This window comes from Eurosta solidaginis, chromosome 3 (assembly GCF_040869045.1).
Source record: "Eurosta solidaginis isolate ZX-2024a chromosome 3, ASM4086904v1, whole genome shotgun sequence".
Taxonomy (NCBI): Eukaryota; Metazoa; Arthropoda; class Insecta; order Diptera; family Tephritidae; genus Eurosta; species Eurosta solidaginis.
Genome location: NC_090321.1, coordinates 95,856,133 through 95,880,904, shown reverse-complemented (window position 1 = coordinate 95,880,904; position 24,772 = coordinate 95,856,133). Strand labels below are relative to the sequence as shown.

At 34.8% G+C, this 24,772-nt stretch overlaps 1 protein-coding gene across 2 annotated transcripts in view; it reads right to left on the bottom strand.

The window, feature by feature from the left end:
* Positions 1–19,587: 19,587 nt before the first annotated feature.
* Positions 19,588–24,772, bottom strand: part of Klp54D (Kinesin-like protein at 54D) — a 147,199-nt gene continuing 142,014 nt past the window's right edge. For both annotated transcript variants that reach the window (XM_067772828.1, XM_067772825.1), the window contains exons 9-11: positions 22,188–22,302; positions 21,891–22,117; positions 19,588–19,751 (exon numbers count right to left, since the gene is read on the bottom strand). In XM_067772828.1, the coding sequence (XP_067628929.1) occupies positions 19,739–19,751; positions 21,891–22,117; positions 22,188–22,302 (355 nt within the window). In that variant the 3' untranslated portion in view covers positions 19,588–19,738. The remainder of the gene's footprint in view (positions 19,752–21,890; positions 22,118–22,187; positions 22,303–24,772) is intronic.

Here is a 24,772-nt window from a genome sequence, read left to right as displayed (position 1 = left end):
GGAAAGGTATGCTTTAGACATTGCAAAACATCAGAAATGTAATAATCCCTTGACACGTCATCGGGCTTATCACAGTCATTGAAATAGAGCTTCGATGATAACATCAAAAATCGATCTCGAGACATACAATTTTTTATAACATAGTCTCCAAGCGATGGATTTTTACTCCAATAGTCTATTAGGCACGGTAACTTGTTGTAATACATTATAAGGGAAACCCAAGAAATACCAGAATTTCATTGGGGTCCGTTAAATTTCTTTTTGACTGAGCTCGGCGATTCAAAGCTGTCAATCGCTGATTGGAACATTCCGCAATTCTAACACACAAGCTGTATGGAAATATTTTGGAAAATTCTTTGAATTCACTGTAATCTGGGCTATGTCTATTAGAATTTTACAGTCTCGCTCAGAAGGAAATTCATGCTTTGGATTAATAATGCTCTGAGTGTCATCAGGAAAAACATTTAACCACTGGGCAGCTAAACTAATTTCGTTGTTTGCTCCAGAAATTCCAGGGACCGTATCAAGATTATCATCATTTTCTATTTGCGAAACTAAACCGTTTACCTCAGCATTCTCTTGGGTCACATTAACACAGTCCTCAATTTCTGAAGCATCTTCAGTCTCTGCGTCGCTACTGTCTAGCAAGTAATCGCTTCCTGATTCCTCATAATCACTACCCAAGTCTGATTCCTCACACACTATACGCTCCAAGTCCTCAAGTTTTAACTTACGTTTCGCCATCTAAGAGGAAATTTAGGGACAAATAATCCCAGGTAAATAGAGTATTGGGACAAATAATCCCACATAAAAAGCTTTTTGGGATTATATATCCCACCTTAAAAAACTGTATTTTAACTTACCCTTCTTTATTAAAAATTTCATTCAAATCAATTGATATCACTTATTAAAGTCTTTTTATCATAAACAAAATACGAAATTTCTGATCATACGTCTATTGCGACTAATTTTGCGAAAAAACGAAGCCAAACTGATAAAATTTAATGGTACTGCGCGATTCCGTGAAATGTGACATCAAAACGCAAAAATTTACTGTTATATTTTTGTTTACAACTCATAAATGATACCTAAATCTGCTCTTGGGAGTTCTTGCTTAACCAATAGCGTACATAGAAAAGAAAATACAGACGTTTGAAATTTGCTGGGATGTATTATTCCAGTAGTCCCGAAAGGGATAATTTTATTTTCTTGACACAATATTTTTTTGATACTAAGTATTTGCCTTTTTTTTTGAATTTTTGTGTGTGTTTTTTTAAATAATTTTTCACACCCTAATCCTTAGGCACACAAGAATTTTTTTTGTTCTACCATATTTTGATAATTTTTATTCTTATTTAGTTTTCTTTATTATTGGTCCAGATTATTTTTTTCTGGAAGAACGAAAAAGGAGGATCTGCTCAACACCAGTGGAGAAACCACAGAACATATTTGCCACCTTCCTTTTTTTCTTTTGTGAAATTTTTTTTGGTAAATCACTTTATATGTGAACCACTTGTTTTTTTTTATAAACTAATATATTTCCCCCGAGCTTACTTCGTAGTATCTAACTTGCGATTACTTTTACATTTTTAACAAACTTTTTTTTATTAATTACCACGATCGCGAAAAATGTGCATGCGTATTTTCACTTTTATAAACCGGAACTAAAAGGTTCCATGAGGTGATAATATATAACACTGCGGAACAAATTTCCACATTTCAAAATTTTCCAAGGAAATTTTTATCACATTAGCAGCCTGATTCTAATGTGGCAACAACTTTCTTCAGCACGGCAACTTGCTTCATGTGGTAACTTTTGTACCCTTTTGGTATTCTGCCCACGAAAGTAGCCGGATAATTGTTTACCCACTAAAATAGGTGGTAACATCGATGTAACCACACAAAAGCTGTTGTTTAGAAAAAAGGCAATACTGAAAAATAAAGAATTGTGAGCGTAAATAAGTAAACATAAAAGTAAAGAAGTGTTGCCTCTTGGTATACATATTTGTTTCCATGTACTATCACAGTATCAGCCTGATTCTAATGTGGTAACAACTTTCTTCACCACGGCAACTTTCTTCATGTGGTAACTTTTGTACCCTTTTGATATTCTGCCCACGAAAGTAGCCGGATAATTGTTTACCACTAAAATAGGTGGTAACATTGATGTAACCACACAAAAGCTGTTGTTTAGAAAAAGGCAATACTGAAAAATAAAGAATTGTGAGCGCAAATAAGTAAACATAATAGTAAAAAAGTGTTGCCTCTTGCTATTCATATTTGTTTTCATGTACTTTCACAGTATATATTACAATATAGCTATGTAAAAACGTATGCATGTATGCAAATATGTATATATACATATGTATATATACACATCTTCCCCTTTATTCGTTAACATCGTATCTACGAGTGACACATCGTCGGTAAAGCCATGGCGGAACTATACACGGTGGCAGTATGGTGACATACCTACAAACATAAATAAAAATTCCATGTACTTCGTTTTTGTAAATTCGATGGGCAAATGTCAAAATCGTACTGCGCCGAAAGTTGATGTATCAAGTTAAATAAAAAAAGATTTTATTCAGCTGTCCCACGCTGCCACCTTGTATCGTTCCGCCATGGGTAAAGCGAAGAAAACCAACTTTTAAATTTCACCACAAACACTGGTGAGTTTTGCGGTGATGACAGCGTTACTACTTTGGCCAGAATCGCGAATAAAAGAACTGGTAACGATTTTCGGTTACATAATGTTCTGGGTACTATTTTACCGGTAACGCTCAGAATCGGGCCGTATATATTACAATATAGCTATGTAAAAACGTATACATGTATGCACATATGTATATACACATCGTCCCGTTTATTCGTTAACTTCGTATCTACGAGTGACACATTTTCGGTAAAGCCATGGCGGAAACATACACGGTGGCAGCATGGTGACATACCTACAAACATAAATAAAAATTCCATGTACTTCGTTTTTGTAAATTCGATGGACAAATGTTAAAATCGTACTGCACCGGAAGTTGATGTATCAAATTAAATAAAAAAAGTTTTCAAATTTAGAAAAATTAAAAAATAACAATAATTATCATTAGAAAAAAAATATTGTTCTGGCCTTGAGCTCGATTCGAACCTTGAAAAAAGTTTATATTCAGCTGTCCCATGCTGCCACCTTGTATCGTTCCGCCATGGGTAAAGCGAAAAACCCAACTTTTAAATTTCACCACAGACACTGGTGAGTTTTTCGGTGATGACAGCGTTACCACTTTGGCCAGAATCGCGAATCAAAGGACTGGTAACGATTTTCGGTTACATAATGTTCTGGGTACTATTTTACCGGTAACGCTAAGAATCGGGCCGTAGATGTAATATTGTGTGCTGATTTCATAAATCATTTTACTTTTTTTGTAACAGCTCTAGTTTTTGAGATATTTTCGACTACCCGAAAACTTAGCCCACAGGAGTAAAAAGTGCAAAAACAAAAAATTCAACAATTTACAAAAGCAAACCAACATTTGTTTAAAGAGTATTTATTGTGTTTTCTTATAACATCTCCAAATTTTTTCGCGACTTTTATTTTAAAATTAATACAATTAATTCTGATTCTAAAAATGGCCACAAAAAGACGGCGTTGTTTGAATGATGCAGATAGTTTCTGTGAAGAGCGATACTAACGAAGATGGGACACGCCTATGATGGTCGATTACTTCTGGAGTCTTTGTCGGGATCTAGAACCAGACCCAAAGGCAAGGAAGTCTTATAAAAGGAAATTTTGTGCTGATACGCGGTAAATCATTAAAACTAAGTTTGTAAAAATTCTCATTTTTGTAAGAATTTAACACCTATACGAAAATTAAAAACTAGAGCTGGTAGAAAGAAACAAATCATTTTTTCGTAATCAGCACCCTTAAATTGACTTAAAACGACTAGAAAAAGTCTGGAAATTTTTTCACTGTTGACCAGTGTAATAGTACAGAAGTACGTAGAATGGGTTTTTTTGCTCTTTATTTCTCTTTTCTTTCAGCTCCCGCTGCTGCAGCCTTGTCTTGCAGAAGAGCGTATAGAGATGAGTACGTGAATGGTAGTATATATGGATAATGAATGGCAATATCTATATAATATTAGCGATCATCCGGTGGCAAAATCCTGAGCCAGATAAATAATTTTGCATGCAACAACAACGATTTGAGCCAGATAAATCTAGATAGAAGTCTGGTCCAATTTATGAGCCAGATAATTTGTTAATTACTTCTTTTTAGTTTGGCAACGCTGCCTTTAATAAACCTACTTTTTCAAAAATAGATGTCGCTGCTTAGCCTTTCGCCGTATGAGTTAAATGAAAAGCAGCGGCGACATCTGCCTATCACATTTCACGTGTGCGAAAATTTCACGATATCTGCTTCTCAAGTCTCTCAATGATCCAGAGCATTCCCGTGAGAATTGAGCGTGAGCCGGAGCTGTAAAACTCACTGGAAGACGGCAAATGTGACGAATATTAGTGACACTAAGTGATACTCACATCACTAGTTTGATGCTAAGTAAATGAAGTCACAACCAGCGTTGACAGATTGACGACGCCTTCGTCATTTTGACGATTTTCAACTAGAATGACACTTGGACGATTTTGTAAAGAAAAATGACGATTTAAGCCTGTTATGGTCCTCTTGGGAGAGTCAACCTTGGAACGTACCAGTTGGCTAGTGATAGCGAAAAAGGTAAGATTCACCCTCACTCATGTCTGCCTGGGGCGGTCAAAACAAATTTTTGTTAATTTCGCGCAGGTGGCATCGCTAAATAATCCAATGGTGTGGGAAAATTCCCAATAACGGAAACCACCATGGCGTAACTATACAAGGTGACAGCTAACTTGTAGCTTTTATACGATTTGACACATCAACTTTCAGCGCAGTACGATTTTGACATTAGTCCATCGGTTCACAAAAACAAATTATATGGAACTTTTAATGATGGCTGCAGGAATATCACCGCGACTACCACCTGGTGTGGTTCCACCATGGCAACCACAGTTAAATTATACGATTTAACGGCGCCGTTCCACTGCGCAGTCGCAAGAATGGAATGGAATTTGGTCTTGCCAACGGCATAACTGCGTGGTGGAGGTTTTTGGTTCCAAAAAAAGAGACTAATTAAGTGGATAGCACTCGTAGGCTTAAGTTGGTGTTTTTTCTGCAAGAATATAGTTGTCGGAAGGTGCATAATGGATTTTATGCTTCCAAATCCTTAATATTTAATGGAAAAATAAAATGCGATAAGCATTTATAACTAAGACAAAAGTGATGTAAATGAAGTGTAGTTATGCGTAATATAAGTTCAACATAAACGAAATGGAAAAGTTCCACTGATTTCAGCAGAAGTATATAAGCGGTAAGCGTGTGGTACGAACAAGCACAAGTGACATTTTTTTTCAATACTTCACGCGAGTGAATGCCAGAAAAGGGAGGTGGATAAAGAAAAGCGCGTACAAGTCCGCGGTAGAGGTCGTGAGTGGTCGAACGTTAAAGACAACGTAAAATATATCAACAAGGAAAATTTCTCATCCATGGAAATGTTCACCAGGTGAAATACAAAAGTATAAACTTCATTGCGCTGCCTCCATGTGCATTAGGCCGGGTCGATTTGTGAGGAGGCAAAAAAATCGCCCATTGCTCTGTGAAAATCGTATTCTAGGGATCAAAATAAGAAACTTTGCCGAAGGAACCATATGTACCTCTAAAACGAATTCTCCTCCCCCCCCCCCCCCCTTTGGGTCGTAGGGGCAAATTTTGAAAAATCCCACTTTGAAATGCCTATGTTTTTTCTTTTTGAAGTTTATTTTCATCTTTAGAAATTTATTTAGTCAGAACATATGAAAATGAAAAACTGAATTTAACTTAGTAATAGAAAAGAAATTAAAAAAAATTATTAGAAATTAGCGTTTTTACAACCCGCTTTTAAAACCAAGGCATCACTGTGATGCATTTGCATGTCGTAAACATAGTTGCGTGGGTTTTTTATTCAACCGTTTTAAAAAATGAAGGTATCACTGTGACACAATTGCAGATCGTAAAATTGCTTGTGTTGTTTTTTTTAAGCCACCACAAGACACAGCAGGTAGAATTGAAATTGCCCCTTTCTTATTTTGATCACTAGAATACGATTTTCACTGAGCAAATAGCGATTTTTAAATCGACCCGCCCTAGTGTGCATATATAAGTCTTTAGTTTTGTCCGTGCGAAAGTACACGCAAATACGAGCGATTCAAGTGACTTTGAACATTTATAGAATAAAAAGTAACCTCGAGACGAAGGAAGTGTGCGTGCGACCATGAAATAGGTGGAGAACTCCTTTGAGAAGATCAGGTATATCCTTATATGCCGTATCCCGCGTATGGGCGCCCAAACCATCAGACAAATACTAGCCATGTGTCACAAAAACGTTTCTCATGCCATCATGTATATTCTCACCTTTTTAATGGTGTAACTTGTTTAATTTTGTCAAACGCGTATTGCAGTATAGTATGCACATAGGACTATTCTTGGGTTGCTCAAAGTGTAATGCTTACCAAGCAGCGTGATCAAACTAAGTTGTATGATACAAATGTAAAGCGCGTTATAGACTTAGCGCTGGATGTTAAGAGTAAGACGCTAAGAGACTGTTGTTCACCCATCTACGATGTTAAAAACATTACAACAAATTCAATGGGCGCCCCTGAGCAACGCCATACTCTGCCAACACCAATATTATACCAGCGACAGCACTAATGCGAGCAACTATTAGCGATAGCACCAACAGTACAGCGCCAACATCGCGCACCGCTACCACCAACCGCGCCAACATCGCGCGCTACCGCTACCACCAACCGCGCCAACATTGCGCGCTATCACTAACCGCGCCAAAGCCGTGCGCTACCGCTACCACCGAAACCGGACATAACCACCACCAACCGCGCGTTAGCACCATAAGCAGCGCAACACCGCGCGCCACAAGCCTTGATCGCGCAACAGCGCGCTACCACCACCAGCCGCGCAAACAACCGCGCGTTAACACCACCATTGCGTGCAACACCGCGCGCAACTACCAGCGATAACGCTAGCCAACCAAACGCGCAACCACCACCAATAGCGCCAACGAAACCGCGCGCTGCCACCATTACTGCCTGCAACACCGCGCGAGATTCGTTGCTTAAGTTGCGGTGGGGCTTTTTAAAAAGGAATATATAAGCCAAAGGCAGAATACGCTAAGAAAATCAACACGACTGACTAGGGTGTAACTCTGAATCAAACTGAACTTTCACTTTATTACCATCAATAATGAAACTTAAAATTTGCTGATAATAATATTAATACTTATTGCTAACTGAATGATATTATTGCTTACTAAGTAGAATTAACTAGCTGTGTACTTAATATTTTGTTAAATACCAGAATTCCCAGAATGGCCAGTTTGCAACTTTAATTTAGACCGGATATTAATACTTTTGTTTATTTGTGATTTTTAAAATGAATTGGTCAATATCGTCTGCTGCTGACTCTGCACTTTATAACTTGGCGAGCTATTGACCTTATTTGGTAGAGTAGCGGAATTATACGTAACTACCCTCCCTTTTAGATTGGAATTCTCCTGAATTCTACTATTTAATTTTATAGTTACTTTATTATGTTTAAAAATTGAAAATATTACAACCATTATTATTATAATAATTATGCTTACGATGCATACATATGAAACTTTGCTATGGTTATACAAGCTTGCAATACTCTGTAAATTTATTTTATTAAGTTTAATGACATCCGTTAAAGTTATTTTTTCTGTAAAATTGCGTATCATTTCATTTTGAATGTATATCGTTTTTTCTTCAATATTTTCTTTTGAATTTGAAAAATAATAATCATTTATTTTAGTGAACAGTTCGTATATTGTAACAAATTATTTTCTACTAGAATAACTGTGTTTTCTGTACAAGTTTGATTTATTAATAAGTTTCGGGCATTTTTAATAAGAATTGTATCTATATCAATTTCTATTATTTCTAGCTCTTTGTTTTTAGTAAATTGGCAATTTGAGTTTAAAATACAATGTGCGCTTGGCTTTAATTTTCCTAGCTGTTTATTTTCTTCAAATTTATACGTTTTGTTGTTGTATTCAAAAATTTCTTCGATTTCGTAGTCAATCTCATGATAGGAATCGTTTGGTATTGGTATAATGTATCTAACTTGAACATTTACAAAAGTTACAGGTATTTTTATACTAAGTATTAGAAATGTATTATTAAAAAATGCTGTTCCAGATTGTAGGTATTTTAGCTTATCGTAGTCAATATCATACTTCATTATTTCATTACTTGTTAAGATATTAGAGTGTATTATCTTGTACTTGGCTGCCACTACGCTATCAAGTATCTGTTCTATGCTAGTTTTCAGCAGTTGAATTTTTGTTAATTGCTCTAAATATAAACTTCTTTCATATTCCTCATCAAGTGATTTTTGTATAAGGTTGAGTCCTTTTTCTATTTCAATTTTATCGTTATTTATAATCTCGTTAATCTGTTCTGTTCTGTTTATTAATTTTTTCTCCTGTTTGTAAGAGGTGATTTTTTATATCCTGTCTATCCTCGTCGTCCATCGTACCAAATATCCATTTTGATAAGGTACCGCCTGCATTTATCAGCCCTCGTTTGTGTCGTTTGTTTTTCGGTCTTAGCGTTAGTAATTTGCTCCTTGTGTCTGCTATTTCGAGTAATAAGAGGTCTTTGTATTTTGCTTTCGTTGATACTACGTTGTCCGTCATTTTGTTTAAAATGTCTTCTATCCTGGTTATATTAATCATGTGTAAGATAATTTTAGTGTCTTTCACGATTCCTTGCGTCTTAAATTGAATGTCTGTAAATCCTGACTGATCCTTAATTTTAGTCACGACGATCTCAATAGGATTTAGACGCCCATTGTATCATCAATATTATCATCATTATTATCTGTAAATTTAAGAGGTCTTTTAATATTACATGGATGAATACCCTTGAGACTTTTCTTCTTATATTTTGGTTGTTCCTTGTGCCTTAATGCTTTATAATTTTTTATAAAGCCTCTTCTCCTAGTTTCTACGTAGCTTTCTCGTTTCTTGTTAAGTTTATGTATAAATTTTCCCTTAGAGAACTCCATATTTTGTCTAACTTTTTCTTTACTAATCTTGCCATTTTGTACTTCTACCGGGATACCTTTTATTGTTGAATGATATCTTTCATTATAAGTTCTTATTGCTTTTTGCATAATTTGATTGATTGGTAATTTCTTGTTCAAATAATATATTATCCTAAATATCTCAGCCACAGAGTTGTGCATTCTTTCAATATCTGCATTTCCTGTGTGGCTATTAGGTTTCGTCAGGTGTAGTTCGATTCCTTCTTGATCTAAAAATTCCTTCAAACGTACTGTTTTGAATTCATTATCCGCGATTATTTTCTCTGGTTTGCCTATTTTCGAAAAATGATTTTCTAACTGTTCAATTATTGCAATGTGATTTCTATCTGTTAAGGCATATACTGCTCCAAATTTGGAGAATTTGTCTATTATTGTTAGAAAATGAAACCGCTTTATAACGTAAGTGTCTATATGTATTACTTGATTTATATCCGATGGTGTTTCAGTGTAAAAAAATTTAGATTTGATGGGATTTCGATCATACTTAACTTCTTTACAAATGTCACATTGGTTAATGACTATTTGTACCAATTCCATTAACTTTGGAAAATAAATGTTTTCTTTAATTTTATTATATGTCTCCTGGATGCCTGAATGCATACTTTCTTTTACATGGTACAGTGATATCTGTTTCACTGCCTCTACCTCCGTTTCAATGTCCCTCGCCATCATTGTAAATTTATAGAATTTTAATTGATTGTCATCTGAAAACATTTCCCTTAACTTCTGTTGGACAATGTTATATTTCGTATCGGTAAGCTCTGAGTATATTCCAACTGATCCTTTGGTGATATACTTTCTAAAGATTTCTCCCATTGTATTAAAATCGCTTTCCGCTATAAAAATTATTCTTTTTCCATGTAACTGTTTCATTTCTTCGATCTTGTTATTAGTTAAAATAATTTGTGTTTTATATTTGTTTACAATTTCTTCTTTGATAAAAAAATGATCTCGAAGATTTTCTTCGGCTGAATGAATTGTAGCCATCGTCTCATCTTCTAGGTTATTTATCGTTTCCGAATCAATTTTCATATCCTTGACTATTGGTAAATCCCTACATCTATCAATTTCTTTCACACTTTCCATTTTATCAACTTCATTATCTATTCTACTCAAAAAGTCTGCTACTTGATTTTCCTTCCCTTTTAAGTATTCTATGTTGAACTGATACTCTCCTAATTTTAGAAGCCATCGTTGATGTCTAGGTGGCATGTCCTTTCCTTTATATTTAGCATGCAGGTATTTTATTGGCTGATGGTCTGTAAAAATTGTAAACTTTCTTCCGTAAAGGTATGGTCGTAAATAATTAACACTCCATAAAATCGCTAGAAATTCTTTATCTGTAGCAGAGTAATTTTTTTCGTGATCATTTAGTGTTCTGGAAATATAGCATATCGGATGCCCTTCTTGTGACAAAACAGCACCGATTTCATAGTTCGACGCATCAGTAGTTAGAGTAAATGGTTTATCAAAATTAGGATATCTCAAAATTGGGTGAGAACTAATTAGTATTTTCAAATTTTCGAATGCTTCTATATAAGTTGGATCCTTAGTATTGATCTTTACGTTTTTCTTTAAGTATTTTGTTATAGGATGTGCTACTCATGCGTAGCCTTTTATAAATTTCCGGTAGTAACCTGTCACTCCTAGGAAACTTTTTATTTGTTTCTCCGTTTTAGGTAACTGTAACGCTTCTATTACCTTTATTTTATCCGGATTTGGTTTTAAGCCATTTTCTGTTAAAATGTGCCCCAAAAATTCAGTTCATTTTTTCATGAAATTACATTTGTCCATTTGAACCTTTAAATTTGCTCTTTCTAGCACCTTAAAAATTTCTGTTATTGTCCTTACATGCTCCTGAAGGGATGTACTAAATATCAAAATGTCATCTAAGTACACCACACATGTTTTATTGATGAAGTCTCTTAGAGTTTCATTCATTAGACGTTGAAATGTTGCCGGGGCATTTTTCAATCGAAATGGCATTCTAATAAATTCATACAACCCGTGAGGTGTTGCAAACGCCGTTTTCTCTCTATCTTGTTCCCTTATTAAGATTTGGTGATAACCTTTGGCTAGATCTAATGTTGTAAAGTATTGTGCTTTACCCAGTTTGTCCAAAATTGAATTAATATTAGGAAGAGGAAATTTGTCATCTATTGTTACTTCGTTCAGTTTTCTGTAATCTATCACAATTCTATATTTCCTTTCTCCCGAGTTGTCGATTTTTTTTGGTACTACAATTAAAGGACTGGAATATCGGGAGCGACTTTTCCTAATAATCCCTTGGTCTTCCATTTCCTTTATTTGCCTTCGTACTTCTACTTCATGTTGTGGAGGGTATCTATATAACTTACTGTTTATTTGCTCATTTGTCGTTGTCCTGATTTCGTGTACTACCTTCGTAGTGCTGGTTAATTGATCTCCTTCTTTAAAAAATAAATTTTTAAATCTTTTTACGATTTTTACTACTTCTTCTTTTTCTTCCTTGTTAAGATGATTCATATTAATTCTACCCCAATCGAATTCTTTTGCTTCTAATGCATGAATTTCTAAATTGGTATACGGATTACTCTCAAAATAGGTGGTTCTTTTATTTAGCATTATACAACCATCCCCCAAATTTATTGTTGTGTTGAAACAGTTAAGTAAGTCAATGCCTATAATGAAACTATACTTTCGACCTCTTAGCTGAGTCATTTTCCATCTTATTTCTGCATAATGTGGAAGATTGAATTCTTTAGGTGCATCTGTAAGCACCTCATATTTAATAACATCGCTTTTAGTTATTGTGCTAAATGTAACAGCTTTTTTTAATACAATTCTTTTGAAATCATTTATACTACTGTCAATTAAGCTTATGCTTGCTCCAGTATCTATGAGAGCTTTAAAAATTTTTTCTTTTTAAACGTTAAAGTTATGGTGGGAAGACAGTCCGAGCTGGTCCCTCGAAAAAATTTTGCTCTTCATCATTAACTAGGTTTTTATTGTCCTGGGGGCCTACTCAGTATTGCGATGCGAAAGGCAGTGCGATGCGAAAGGTAATTGGAACTCTGTAGCGCTATCGGATCGCTAACAATGTCGCTTTTTTATTTTTCGCTAATTTTTTGCTTGAGTATGCATCACTGACCAAACTCAAAGAAAGAGAACAAAAGAAACAAGGCGATTACAATTTCGGCAAACGATTAATTTTTGTTGAACAAATTAAAAAAAGGATTCTGTAGCATTATGGAACGATTTAAATGAAAAAGGATTGATTTAAATGAAGAAATCCTCCCAGTTCAGAAATTGAACTGGAAGAAGTGAACGTGATAAATACAGAAAACGTGGAAAATCATAGAATGGGAAATATTGCTAGTTGTATCAGAGAACAAATAAAAAATGACATGATTTCAAATAGAAATGCTTTATAAAAAAGTGGTTTCGATTTAATTGTTATTTATTTATGTATTTTAAGTCCACTAGGATTACAAATTGTTGCTTTTGTGTTTGTTTTGTTTTTTGAGTTGTCCTATATATTTTTAAATGAATATAAAGATATGAATTTATAAAATCATCAATTAATACTTACATATTTGAACAATGCGAATCATTGTAAATTTTACAAAGTAGCGCAACTAACAGCTGATCGGTGAAAATCACGCACAGTTCTCGACTCAATTTCAAAAACAAACTTTAGATTATTTAACTCAATTTTTAAAGTGAGATAATCCTTACGAATTTATGTATATAGAATATATAAGGCCTTTTGTTGTTATTAAAACAATAGTTTTATTTATATTAAAGCTTTTAACATTTTTTTTTTCCGAACACCATTCCTTCATTATATGACATTCGACTGCCTAGTCCACTGCCTTTCACTCTATTCGCAACATAACCTCTATTTAAGCTGCCAAACTATATAGTAAACAATGATGCGAATGCCTATTACTTGTAGCAAGAAAAATGCGAAAATGAATGCTGTTTGACATTCGCTTTCGCTTTACAGAGTGCCGGCAATGCGAAAAGGGAGAAAAATTGCGAATGGGCAAAATGTGAATGCGAAAGTCAAAATATACATGCGAATGTCAAGATACAGAGTACCGATTTTGCGATTTCGCGTATTTTTTCTTTCGCATCGCAATACAGAGTAGGCCCACAGAACTCACGCGTAACGACAAAATTGATGCATATTTAAAGAAAATTTTGCTGGAATCGAACAGCATCACGTAAGCTTGGTGTGACTGTTTATGTTTATTATACTTATGCTGCGTAGCGTTAAAAAAAAAAAATAAAATAATTTTTTTTTATTTCGGCAAAAGCTGATTCCATATGAAACTCTTCCATTGTATTACTAATAGTAAAAATATGCATAATGTAATTAAAATACATATCAAGTAAAATTACTACTAGCATACGAAAACCCTAAAATTAGACTGAACAACTTTGTTAAATGAAACGGCAATCAGGCGCAAGATAGATAGTAGGTAGTAAAGAACAATTTAAACTACAGTAAAATAAAATAAAATAAAATACAATAAAGGTAGAATAGGTAGGAAGTGAGGAAACTTTTTAATAGGGAGTACAGTTACGCGTCAGGATGGTACCCCAACTAATCTAGCGTAAAGAAAAAAAAAAAAAAACTTAGAGTAGCAATTTTCTTTGGATCAACCTTTGGGTTGTACTCACCGTTGAAAAGAATATGTAATTAAGGCAGATTCTCTCACATTTTAAAATATACCTACCCTTGAGTTTTTCTTTTGCTTAGGGTTTCCCTTATAATATTTTTCATAAGCCTTAGTATAGCTTTAGTTATATAGCATGTATTGCCATGTATGTTCTGAATAAATTTTCACTGAAATGTTTGATATTGAGTTTTGAATAAAATTTGTATTCTAAAATGGGAATGCTGGCAGTCTTTTTGATTTAGAAGGCACTAGGTAATCCAGGTAAGGGGCCACCAAAAGTTAGGTGCGTCGGTGGCCATGGATTTGAGGGTGGGTAAAGCACCGGGCGTCGCAACACCACCCGCGGCGCCCCCTGTGTATATTCGGCCTTTTTTTTTACTTTTAATTTTCAGATTTTCTTTTCATTTTTGATTTTCAGTAATAGTAACCGGTCATATCCGGTTCGGTTAAGTTTTTTTGCGTTTAGATTTTTTTTTTTTAATTTTAAATTTTGAATGTTTGTCCGTGGCATCCGGTTCGACCGGATGTTGTTTTAATTTGAATTTCAAGCGTTTTGAGTCGTCTCTGTGCAATTTTCCCAGTTTGTTTTGAAGGCATGATAGGAATTTTTTTCTGTTATGGCGCAGGGCAGCAAGGTTGGCAAGAACCCAACCCAGCCGACATGACTAGCCACAGTGCACCCCAGATCATGCCGACTGCCTTCCTTGCTGCTCCCATAGAAAATGCGTATTCCATAACAAGCCTGCCTTCTATCTTCTATGTAAGATTTATTTTAAATATTCAAACACCAAGAAATAGATCCAATAATGTTGATTTTAGAGGGACACTACAGTAATAATTATTGAAGTGATCAACTTAGCTCGTGAAAACGGAGTGTGATGATATCATTGCCTCCGCATTCCACTCATAAAATGAAACCGCTACACCGAGCATTCATGAGCCCATTCAAGACTTATTACAGTAACGAAGAAAAGCGTTTTATGAGAAAAAAGTGACTTAATTCGATTTATTTGGTCTCTTTTCCAAAGCGTATTATAAGGTTCAGACTGGCCAGGTTGCAGTTAACGGTTTCAGATGTACCCATTCGATCGAAATATTTTTACTCATGCAGACTTTATTGCTGCAAATGATATGTATGAGCACGTAACTGCCGAAAACTCTGAAGTTTCCGAGCAAAATAATGCAACTTCGGAGACTGGACTTACTCTTACTTCACCGACATCTAATACAAATCGAGTGACTTCTCCAGAACCTGTGGCACCAAACAGTAAAGGAGTCGTTTTACCTCGGCAGGTTTTACCATTGACAAAGATAAGAAAGCCAGTTGCTACCGGAAGAGAAAGAAAGTCAAAAGCGACAGTATTACCAAAATCACCAAATAAGAATCAGTTGGAAGAAAGCATTCGGAAAATCCGGGAAAAAGTGAACCCAAAAATTAAAAAAGAAAAGGAACCTCCAAAAAATCAGCAGCGAAAGATAGAAAAGCTGAATGTGAAGAATTAACCAGTGACGTTTACGCATATCGAACCAAGGGGATTTTGTTGAAATGCCTCCTGACGGAGCAATTTGCTCCTTTTGCGAAAAGTTATGGAAGGACAAAAGAAATATATCAGAGTGGAGTGCTTGTTTACAGTGCGATACGGGTTGAGCTCATAACGCCTGCATTCCTAAAAAAAATCCAATTTTTATTTGCGAGACTTGCACAAATTGAAGTTTTTAAGCAAATTTTGATACTTCCAATAACTTATTTATTTTTAATATTAACGAGCCAAGGATGCATTTTATTTTATCTTTTGAGAAGCTATTAATCTTTTATTAATAAAATTGGTAAATTTTAAAAAAAGTTATTTAATATTTCCTTTAGTAAAACTGATCTGGTTATTATTCGGGTTGAATGGTATATTATACCAAATTAACCTACGTTTGCGTACCACATTACCCGCCAATTTTTGGGGAAGCGTGGTATACAACTTTTGATAAAGCACGCTATAGATATTTCACCAAACAATATGTGACGAAAAAGAGGTGAATTGGACTTTGGTTGGCCAAAATTACCCAAAAATACCCAAAAACTAAACGCTATACCACAAATGCCGCAGTTCCCCTATTTTGAAGACATTCCTAAGGTTCCTCCAGAAGTTTTTTAGAAAACTACTTCTACTATCAAAAGAGCTGTCTCTATATACGCTTTTTCTAATTAATGTGCATTCGTTGCAGATCTAATGTGCTTGCCACACTCTTCAGCGAATGTAGCACGAATTTTTTCTAAAATAAACTTAAACAAAACAAAAATCCGAAACCGTCTGGAATCTGATACATTAAAAGGAATATTGCTAGCCCAAGAGTATTTAAAGTTAATATTGTTGAATGAAATCCGGCGATCTCATTTTGGTTTCCGGCGAATACAATCGTACGTCCCCTGGTAATAACCCAACTTCGTCCTAACTCAACATTGGTTGTTATTAGTTGTTGCCATAGATATGACGATTTTTGACGATTTTTTGGGCGGCGTCTGACGACTTGGGAAAAAAATATATGGCAACGCTGGCCACAACAACAATAAAGCAAGCAGTCACTTGTATCTACATAATCATTATGTCTACACATATGTACGTACACGCAGCGGAGAGAGACGCATAAACATATGCATATATCTGAGATCCTCCCGAAAGTATGCAATCATTTGTGTAAGTATCACTCACATATACACGCGCATGGGCTTTGCGAGAAGCTATAAAATCGTGCATCTGTAGTTATAGCTGGTGAACGAGTAAATTCTAGAAATAGAAGCACCTAGAAGTATGGAACGAGGAAATCGAAGAGTATAAAAGAGCGCAATCTGAGCAATCAGAATGAGTTTGATTTAAGCACGCTATCTGTCGAGAAGTAATAGTGTGAAGTACTTGAATAAAGGCCATTTTGCATTATTGAATAGTGGAGTTATTTATTCAACAGTTCAGTGATTCGAACGTTAGCAACAGATTTGAAATAAGCGGAATTGCACTAAATTCGTTACAATATTGTTACAATCTCTCTTTTTTATATTTCTTTCCTAACATATATTCGTGTGCACATATTTAATTGATCGCTTTAACTATTGCTAATATAAGCAAGAAATAGTTTTTTTTTGTAAAGCGTGTTCCCTCGCGAAGATTACTTTGAATTTGCTTTAATGATTTTTTTCTAACATCCAAATTTATATATCTTTAGTTTTTTATTTTGTCGGGGTAAAGGGAAAATAATAATAAGGAATTTATATATTTGGAATTACCAATACAAATCACTAGCATATATGTACATAAGTTAACATAAAATTTGTAAAAATAAACTTTTGTATGAAGAGGAAATGAGTTGTTTTTTAATGTATTGGTTGAAACAATGGCAGGAAAAATGCAGACCGTTTAATTTATCTTTTGGGTCAGTGTGGGTGTTGCCCTTGTGGCACACTAGGGATGGGTAAGGTGTTGCAACTTACCGACATACGATGATTTAGGCCCGACCATTACAGACTGACGAACGCGAGGAAAAGGGAGCTTCACTCAGTTATCGGAGTCAAAGTGGAGTTCAAGGTTGTTCATGCCTCATGAACAAGAGGGGTGCGATGACTCCACCTGACATGGACGGTCTTCTCCCGCTTTATTTTTTTCCTCTTCTTTCTCTTTATCTTTTACATGTGCCTATATTTTTCTCATCTAGGCATGATCTCTATAATTTTGTTTCTGTGACTGTGAGTCGAGGAAGGTGGCAAGAACCGTGCCTCAACGCCGACGAGCCTCACCTACCCGCCACCCTTCTCGCCCTGGACCAAGCAGTTTCGTTACACGTGAATATCAGATACATAAAGACAATAAATAAGCAACTGTTCGAGAATGCTGTTCGCGAAAAGTCTAGACCTTAGGAGAAATAGGCGAACGAGGAAACTGAAAGTATAAAAGCAGCGCAAGCTGAGGAATAATGAATCAGTCTGATTTTAACACGTTATCAGTGAAGTACGTGCGTACTCTAGTTGCGAAGTATTACTACCAAAGTTGTATAAATAAAGACCATTTTGCTATACTGAATATTTGAGTTATTTATTCGACAATTCAGCGTTTGGAACTATAACAGAAGCTGCGGAATAATAAGGATAAGGATTCATAAAATTCGTTACAGTGTGATATTAACAATTTCGCCTACTACACCTTTTCTAACTTTATTTGAAAAAAAAAAAATCAATTGTATTTAAGAAAATCTCAAATGAATATCAGAAAATTGCAAACGTATTTCAGAAAAACCGAGCAGTGAGCAGTGCTCTGAAAAACTGAAAAACTTTCATTACAATTTAAGGCAACTCGAGCCTCAATTAAGCACATTAAGTGTGCTGCCGACGGAAATTCGTCGTGGCGCATTAAAAAAAAGGCTGTAGAATGGGTTCAAAAACTTTGACGGGAACGACGTTCGCTGCTTTTTCATCCTTTTAACTTAAATAAAAAAAAAAAATAAATGTAAGGCGCGATAACCTCCGAAGAGATCTAAGGCCGAGCTTCTCTTCCAATTTGCGTCGTGCTCCTCTTGATTTTTCCCTACAAATTGGCCGGACGGGACCTACATGTTTTATGCCGACTCCGAACGGCATCTGCAAGGCAGATGAGTTTTCACTGAGAGCTTTTCATGGCAGAAATACAATCGGAGCGCTTGCCAGACACTGCCGAGGGGCGACCCCGCTTAGAAAAATGTTCTTCTAATTGAAAAATCTTATTTCTAAAATTTTGATGTTGCTTTGCCCGGGAGTTGAACCCAGGGCATACGGCGTGATAGGCGGAGCACGCTACCATCACACCACGGTGGCCGCCATCCTTTTAACTTGGTTAACTTTTTATTTAGAATAAAATGTAATTTTTGGTGGATTTTTATGAAATAGCTGAGACTTTCTGAAACACATTTGAGTTTTTCTGAAATAAATTTGACCATTTCTGAAATACTTTTCATGTCTTTTGAAATATATTGGTAGTTTTCTGGAATACATTTGAGGTTTTCTGGAATAAATTTCGAAAATCTGAAATATAGTTTTTTTTTCGGAATGACACTTGAGCTGCTCTGAAATGAATTTGAGGTTTTCTGAAATACAATCGGAGTATCTGAAGAACATTAGTGGTTTTCTGAAACACATTTACACTTCTCTGATATTAATTTGAGCTTTTCTGAAACACAATTAAAGTATCTGAAACACATTTGTGATTTTCTGAAATAACATTTACACCTTTCTGGTTTTCATTTGAGAATTCTGAAATACAATTCATTTTTTGTTCTTTTCCGAAATACAGTTGGAAACGGGGTAGAGTAGAGTATTGGACCGGTATAAATTACATTTTTATTTATGAACCGAAACTCAAAGCTGACTGCCTCTGAATAATCCCAAAAAATTCCGGGATTGTTATTTTTAAATCGCGAAATTCCGGAATTAATAAAGATATTTGGAATTTGATGCCTTTATGGACACTCACAGCATCAGATGAGACGTATTTAGGAGTGTTCGAGTGAAAAGTTCTTGGAGAGATTTACAAACAAGCGAAGGCGATCACTGAAGAAGAGTTGATGACGAGCTGTACGAGCTTTATGCAGACACCAACATGGTCCAGCGGATTAAAGCACAGCGGCTACTAGAACCATTCAAATGGTTAGGCGCCAATTTAGTAAATATGTAAGATTTATAAAATATTTTAAATTTTATTTATAATAAAAGATAAAGGTAACGACGTAACAGCAGATACAACTCTTAGCCTCTCACAAAAGCTTCTAAAAGTATTAGCACATTATTTTTGATGGAGATGAGCATTAGGATAATATTTATTGCTTATATTTAAAATATTAGAATAACCGCCAAGTTTATGTGAGCATGCTGCAATTCCCAAAATAACAAAAAATTTAATACATATTAGTTGATTTGTAAAAAAATATGAACTGCCGTCCTTAACAAAAGGCCTTTTTTCCATTTTTGATGGCGATTATTATGTATTTTTGGTCTAAAACAATTTAAACATTAAAAACAAATTTTCTTTAAAAATATTAAATTACTCATACATAAATGCATTAAATCGATCCTCTACACAGTATAGCCCACGGTGCTTCTAAACGAACGATTGGTTACTAAAAAATGACCCCAAAAAGCGAAAACGACATTTGTTGTTTTTTATGCACGCAATAAAAACTGAAATAAAACTGCACAGTCTAACAATATAAGCAAGAAAAGAGTAAGAGCAGAAAATGCAAAAAATATGCTATGAGAATAAGAGCTGATATCACATAATCCCAAGTGGCATAGCCCCAAGTTTTTTATTTGGGATTATACCACCCCCGCAACACTACATATGTACTCGCAGGCTATTTTTGGAACACAAAATTATAGTTACCAAATAATCAAGTTTTACAATTTCTTGAGAACAAATAAATGCTAACATAATATCTTTAAGCCATCGCCCCGTCCGAATCATCTCTGATAGCGATTTGCAGTTCGCGGCTTGCGACGCCATCGCATTTTCCTTCTTATCCTTAATTTGTTTAAAGCTTTTGAGTTCATCTTGGTCTTACGACCACCTGCCCGACAAGGCTGGCTCAGCGGTCTAATGTTAAAAATGGGGGATAAACCCGTCCATTATATTATGTAAACAATGATATTGACATTATTGGCATGAACAAACTCGCTGTAAATTTTGTTTTCTCTGGATTAGATAAAGAAGCGAAAATATGTGGATCCTGCGGTGAATGAGGACTTGCTGTCTTCCAAGAAAGAATAGGCGCATTCGCGCATTAGCAGCCACGTCACTATAGATGGATATAAATTTTGCTTCCTCCTAATGCTGAAAGGGAAAAAGTTGCAACGCTGTACACTTTACAGACAACAATTTACATGATCGTCACAAGTCAATGTCATTGATAATGAAGCCAAGGTAGGTTGCTTTGGGTGCTAGTCTTAGGGATTTGTCGGCAATGTATACAGATGGTATATTTGAAACTTGTTCGCTTTTTAGCTATAGGCAAAAAACATATGATTTATTACTGTTAAGACGCAAATCATTTTTCGTCGCCCATTCCAAAATGGGTGTTAGGTTACTATTTAACTTTGAGTAGATAACATCCGTGTCCTCATGATTTCCGGATAGATATAGCTGGATATCATCAGCATATGCATGTATGTATATGAACATGGTGGCACACATAAAAAATGTCATTAATAAAGAGACTGAAAAGATGCGGACCCCGAATGGATCCCTGCGGAACGCCTGTAAGTAGCAGTTTTAGGCCAGAAGCTTCAGAGCAAGTTTTAACATGCTGTAATCAACCCGTCAGATTACTCCACATGAGACGCGTTGCGGAGTCCCCAAAACCAAAGTAATTGTTTAACTTCATACAAATAAAATAAAAAATGAATACAAGGCGGGATAAACCTGCAAAGCAAATTAAGGCCGAGCTTCCCTTCTAATTTGTATTCTGCTCTTTTTTAATTATTCCTAAAAATTGGCGGGAAGGTTACATCTTTAACACCGACTGCGAACAGCATCTGCAAGGCAAAAAAGTTTTCACAGTGAAACTTTTCATGGGATAAATACACTCGGAGTGTATGCTAAATCAGTGCCGACGGGCGACTCCGCTTAGAAAAACCTTTTTTCTAATTGAAAAATCTTGTTTCTAAATTTTTTTCATTGCTTTGCCCGGGAGTTGAAACCAGGATCTTCGTTGTCGTAGGCGGAGCACGCTACCACCACACCACGGCGGCCGCCTTCGTAAAAAGTTAGTCATAGTTCAAAGAATAATTTACAAAAGTGAAGTTAGCATAGTAAAGTCAGTTGATTTTTGTCAAAGGGTTCTCTAATGTCGTCTAAAATTTTTATAATAGCCGTGGACCAACGGTGCCTTGCTCTAAAGCCAGATTGATATGGCGATAACAAGGTAAACTTTACTTTTAATTTATAACCTTTATTTCTATTTTGTTAAGGGCGACAGTATATACACTAACATATATTTTTCCGGCTATACATACTCTGGCATGAATTCGGCAGGATCCTTGATGGGCTGTCCACTTTGGGCACTCTCCAGCTGGTTCTCTATATTAGATTTGGAATCCTTATTCTCAATCGCTTTCTTAGGAAGAGAGTTTGCCACAAGTAAAATATTTTTTGCTATACGATCTTGATCAATTTTGCGTTGGTCTTCGTCGGATCGTTTGTCCTTATTCTGAGATATTCGACCTTCCATTCCATTTTGGCGCTAATAAAGTATTTTTGTTTATTAAATTTAAGTACCTATGAAGTAGATTTAACTGATGTATTTTACTAACCGGATGTATAGGTATATCCTGCGGATTTGTCCAAATCTCTGAATTTGCTGTTCCACCGGCTGAATCAGCTGTTAACGCCGAACGTGCGGGTATAAGAGGTGAACGTACACAGACCCTTAATACAAATATTAATATTTTTTTTTTTTTAATTCAAATAATTTTTTTGTACGATAAGTAATTTGTATGCAATTTTTTTTCAATAAATTTTATTGGTATAGAATTTTGTTTAAATTACACATTATTATCCTTAAATAACAAATTAATACAAATAATTTCTGCAGTTATTTCTATATACATATATATTGTATGTATGTATGTATATGATTTTAGAATTGTACATAGATTATGTATCTTATATTTTAATAAATACTTGTGCGTCTCTTGTGCGCTTGGTTTTTGATAGGGCCTTTCAGTTTGGTCGTTAAAACAAACTTCTGGTAACACTACGGACTCATTCAGTCTATGTGAGGGCCTCATGGACCGGCCAGTTCAACCTAACCTGTGCGTCTCAATTTTCTTTAAGTTAATGTTAAAAGTATTCGCAAAATCAAATATTACAATTTTCCAACCTGGATTTCCAGAGGTTTCAGTTTTATCATCCTCACCGGGTCTTAGACCCGAAAAGGTTAAAAAAGACTTGAAAAACTATTGAAAATAAAATAATAAAAAAAAATTTTTGGTTAAACGGTTTTATTGAAAACAATACAATCCAGGGCGTTGATCAGACAGTTAAATAAAAGCGATGGACGCGTCAAATTTCTATTGATAGTCATGAGTTAGACCAACTGAACCTTAATCAGGTTATGCTACGCCTCACATTTTTAGAAATTTCACGCGCCCAACGCTTTTATTTAATTGTCTGATCAACGCCCTAGATTGATGAGGACTAGTACCTAGGACCTACCTAATAATTTTCTAGCTTTTAGTATTATTATTACTTCATGTAAGAATTGTTTTCAATAAAACCGTTTAACTTAAACAATTTTTTTTGAATATTTTATTTTCAAGTTTTTATACCTTTCATGAAAATGAAATGGTATATTAATTTCGTCACGAAACCCAAAATTGTAAGTCCTTAAAGGAAAATAGATAGACCCACCATTAAGTATACCGAAATAATCAGGATGAAGAGCTGAGTTGATTTAGCCATGTCCGTCTGTCCGTCTGTCTGTTTGTATGCAAACTAGTCCCTCAATTTTTGAGATATCTTGATAAAATTTGGTGAGCGGGTGTATTTGGGTGTCCGATTAGACATTTGTCGGAACCGGCCGGATCGGACCACTATAGCATATATCCTCCATACAACCGATTTTTCAGAAAAAGAGGATTTTTGTCATATCTTACTCAATTTAACAGATTGAAGCTTCAAACTTCACTATATAATTTCGTATATTGCAGATATTGTTGCCTGAAAAAATTGATGAGATCGGTCGTATATATAGTATATATCCTCCACAACCGATTGTTCAGATAAGAAACTTTTCGTAATTACTGCCCTATTTTAAGAGATAGACGCTTCAAATTTCAACGAATGCTTACGTATATAGCATATACTGTTGTCTGAAAAAATCATAAAGATCGGTGGTATATATAGTATATATATGGTGGTATATATAGTATAGTGTTAACTACTTTGTACTCTTTACTTTAATTTTTAAAATAATTTTAATTGAGTTTTCGTGTTAACTTAAAATTTTGAATAACTTCAAAAAAAGAAAATTCTAATTAGTTGGAAAATATCTAAACTCAAAAATAAACAAAAATAAATTTTTATACTTAAAATCAAAATAAAAGATTTTTAAAATATCAACTTGAATGTTGATATATTGGCGATCCTACGAACCTAAATAGTAGTTTGCATATTTAAAGCAAAAGAAAAATAAATACGAAGAAATTAAAATCTGCGAACAGATGAATTGCTTTAACAGTGTTGTAGCAAACTAGAAAAGTGGCGAGACTAATGTAATTTTATCCTGCGATCCTACAATTGCAATTTTTTTTTTTTTTTTTTATGTGTGGTTATTTGATTGACTTTTAAACTGCAACATTATATTTTAAATTAATATTCCTGTGCTACGATAATTTGTGTACCACGACATATTTTAGCGACTCAATTTTAAAATAAACATTTTGAGTTAAAATAAACTGCATCGTGCAAATTACTTTAAATGAATATACATTATATATCGTGCACATACATTATACATTGTGCTAAATTTTTCGAGTGAATTAAACAAACTATATTATCATTGATATTTACGCCTTATTCGAAGATTTTGAAATGCAACAACAAATATTCAACTACAAGAAATTTAAAGTATATCAACATAATGTAGCGACAATTCAACAGAATATCAACCATCAATTATAACAAATTTATAGCATCAACAACAGATTTTTTTTTTTTTCGACCTTTTTACCATAACATCAATGTCCATTAAAGAAAAGAGCAATAAAAACTCTAAAAAACAACATACTACGATTAAAAACAATGGTTGAGTTATCCACTTCACTACAACAAGAGCTATTACAACAATTTTACGCACAATACACACAAAAACGGATTTAAAGTATAAGACATCACG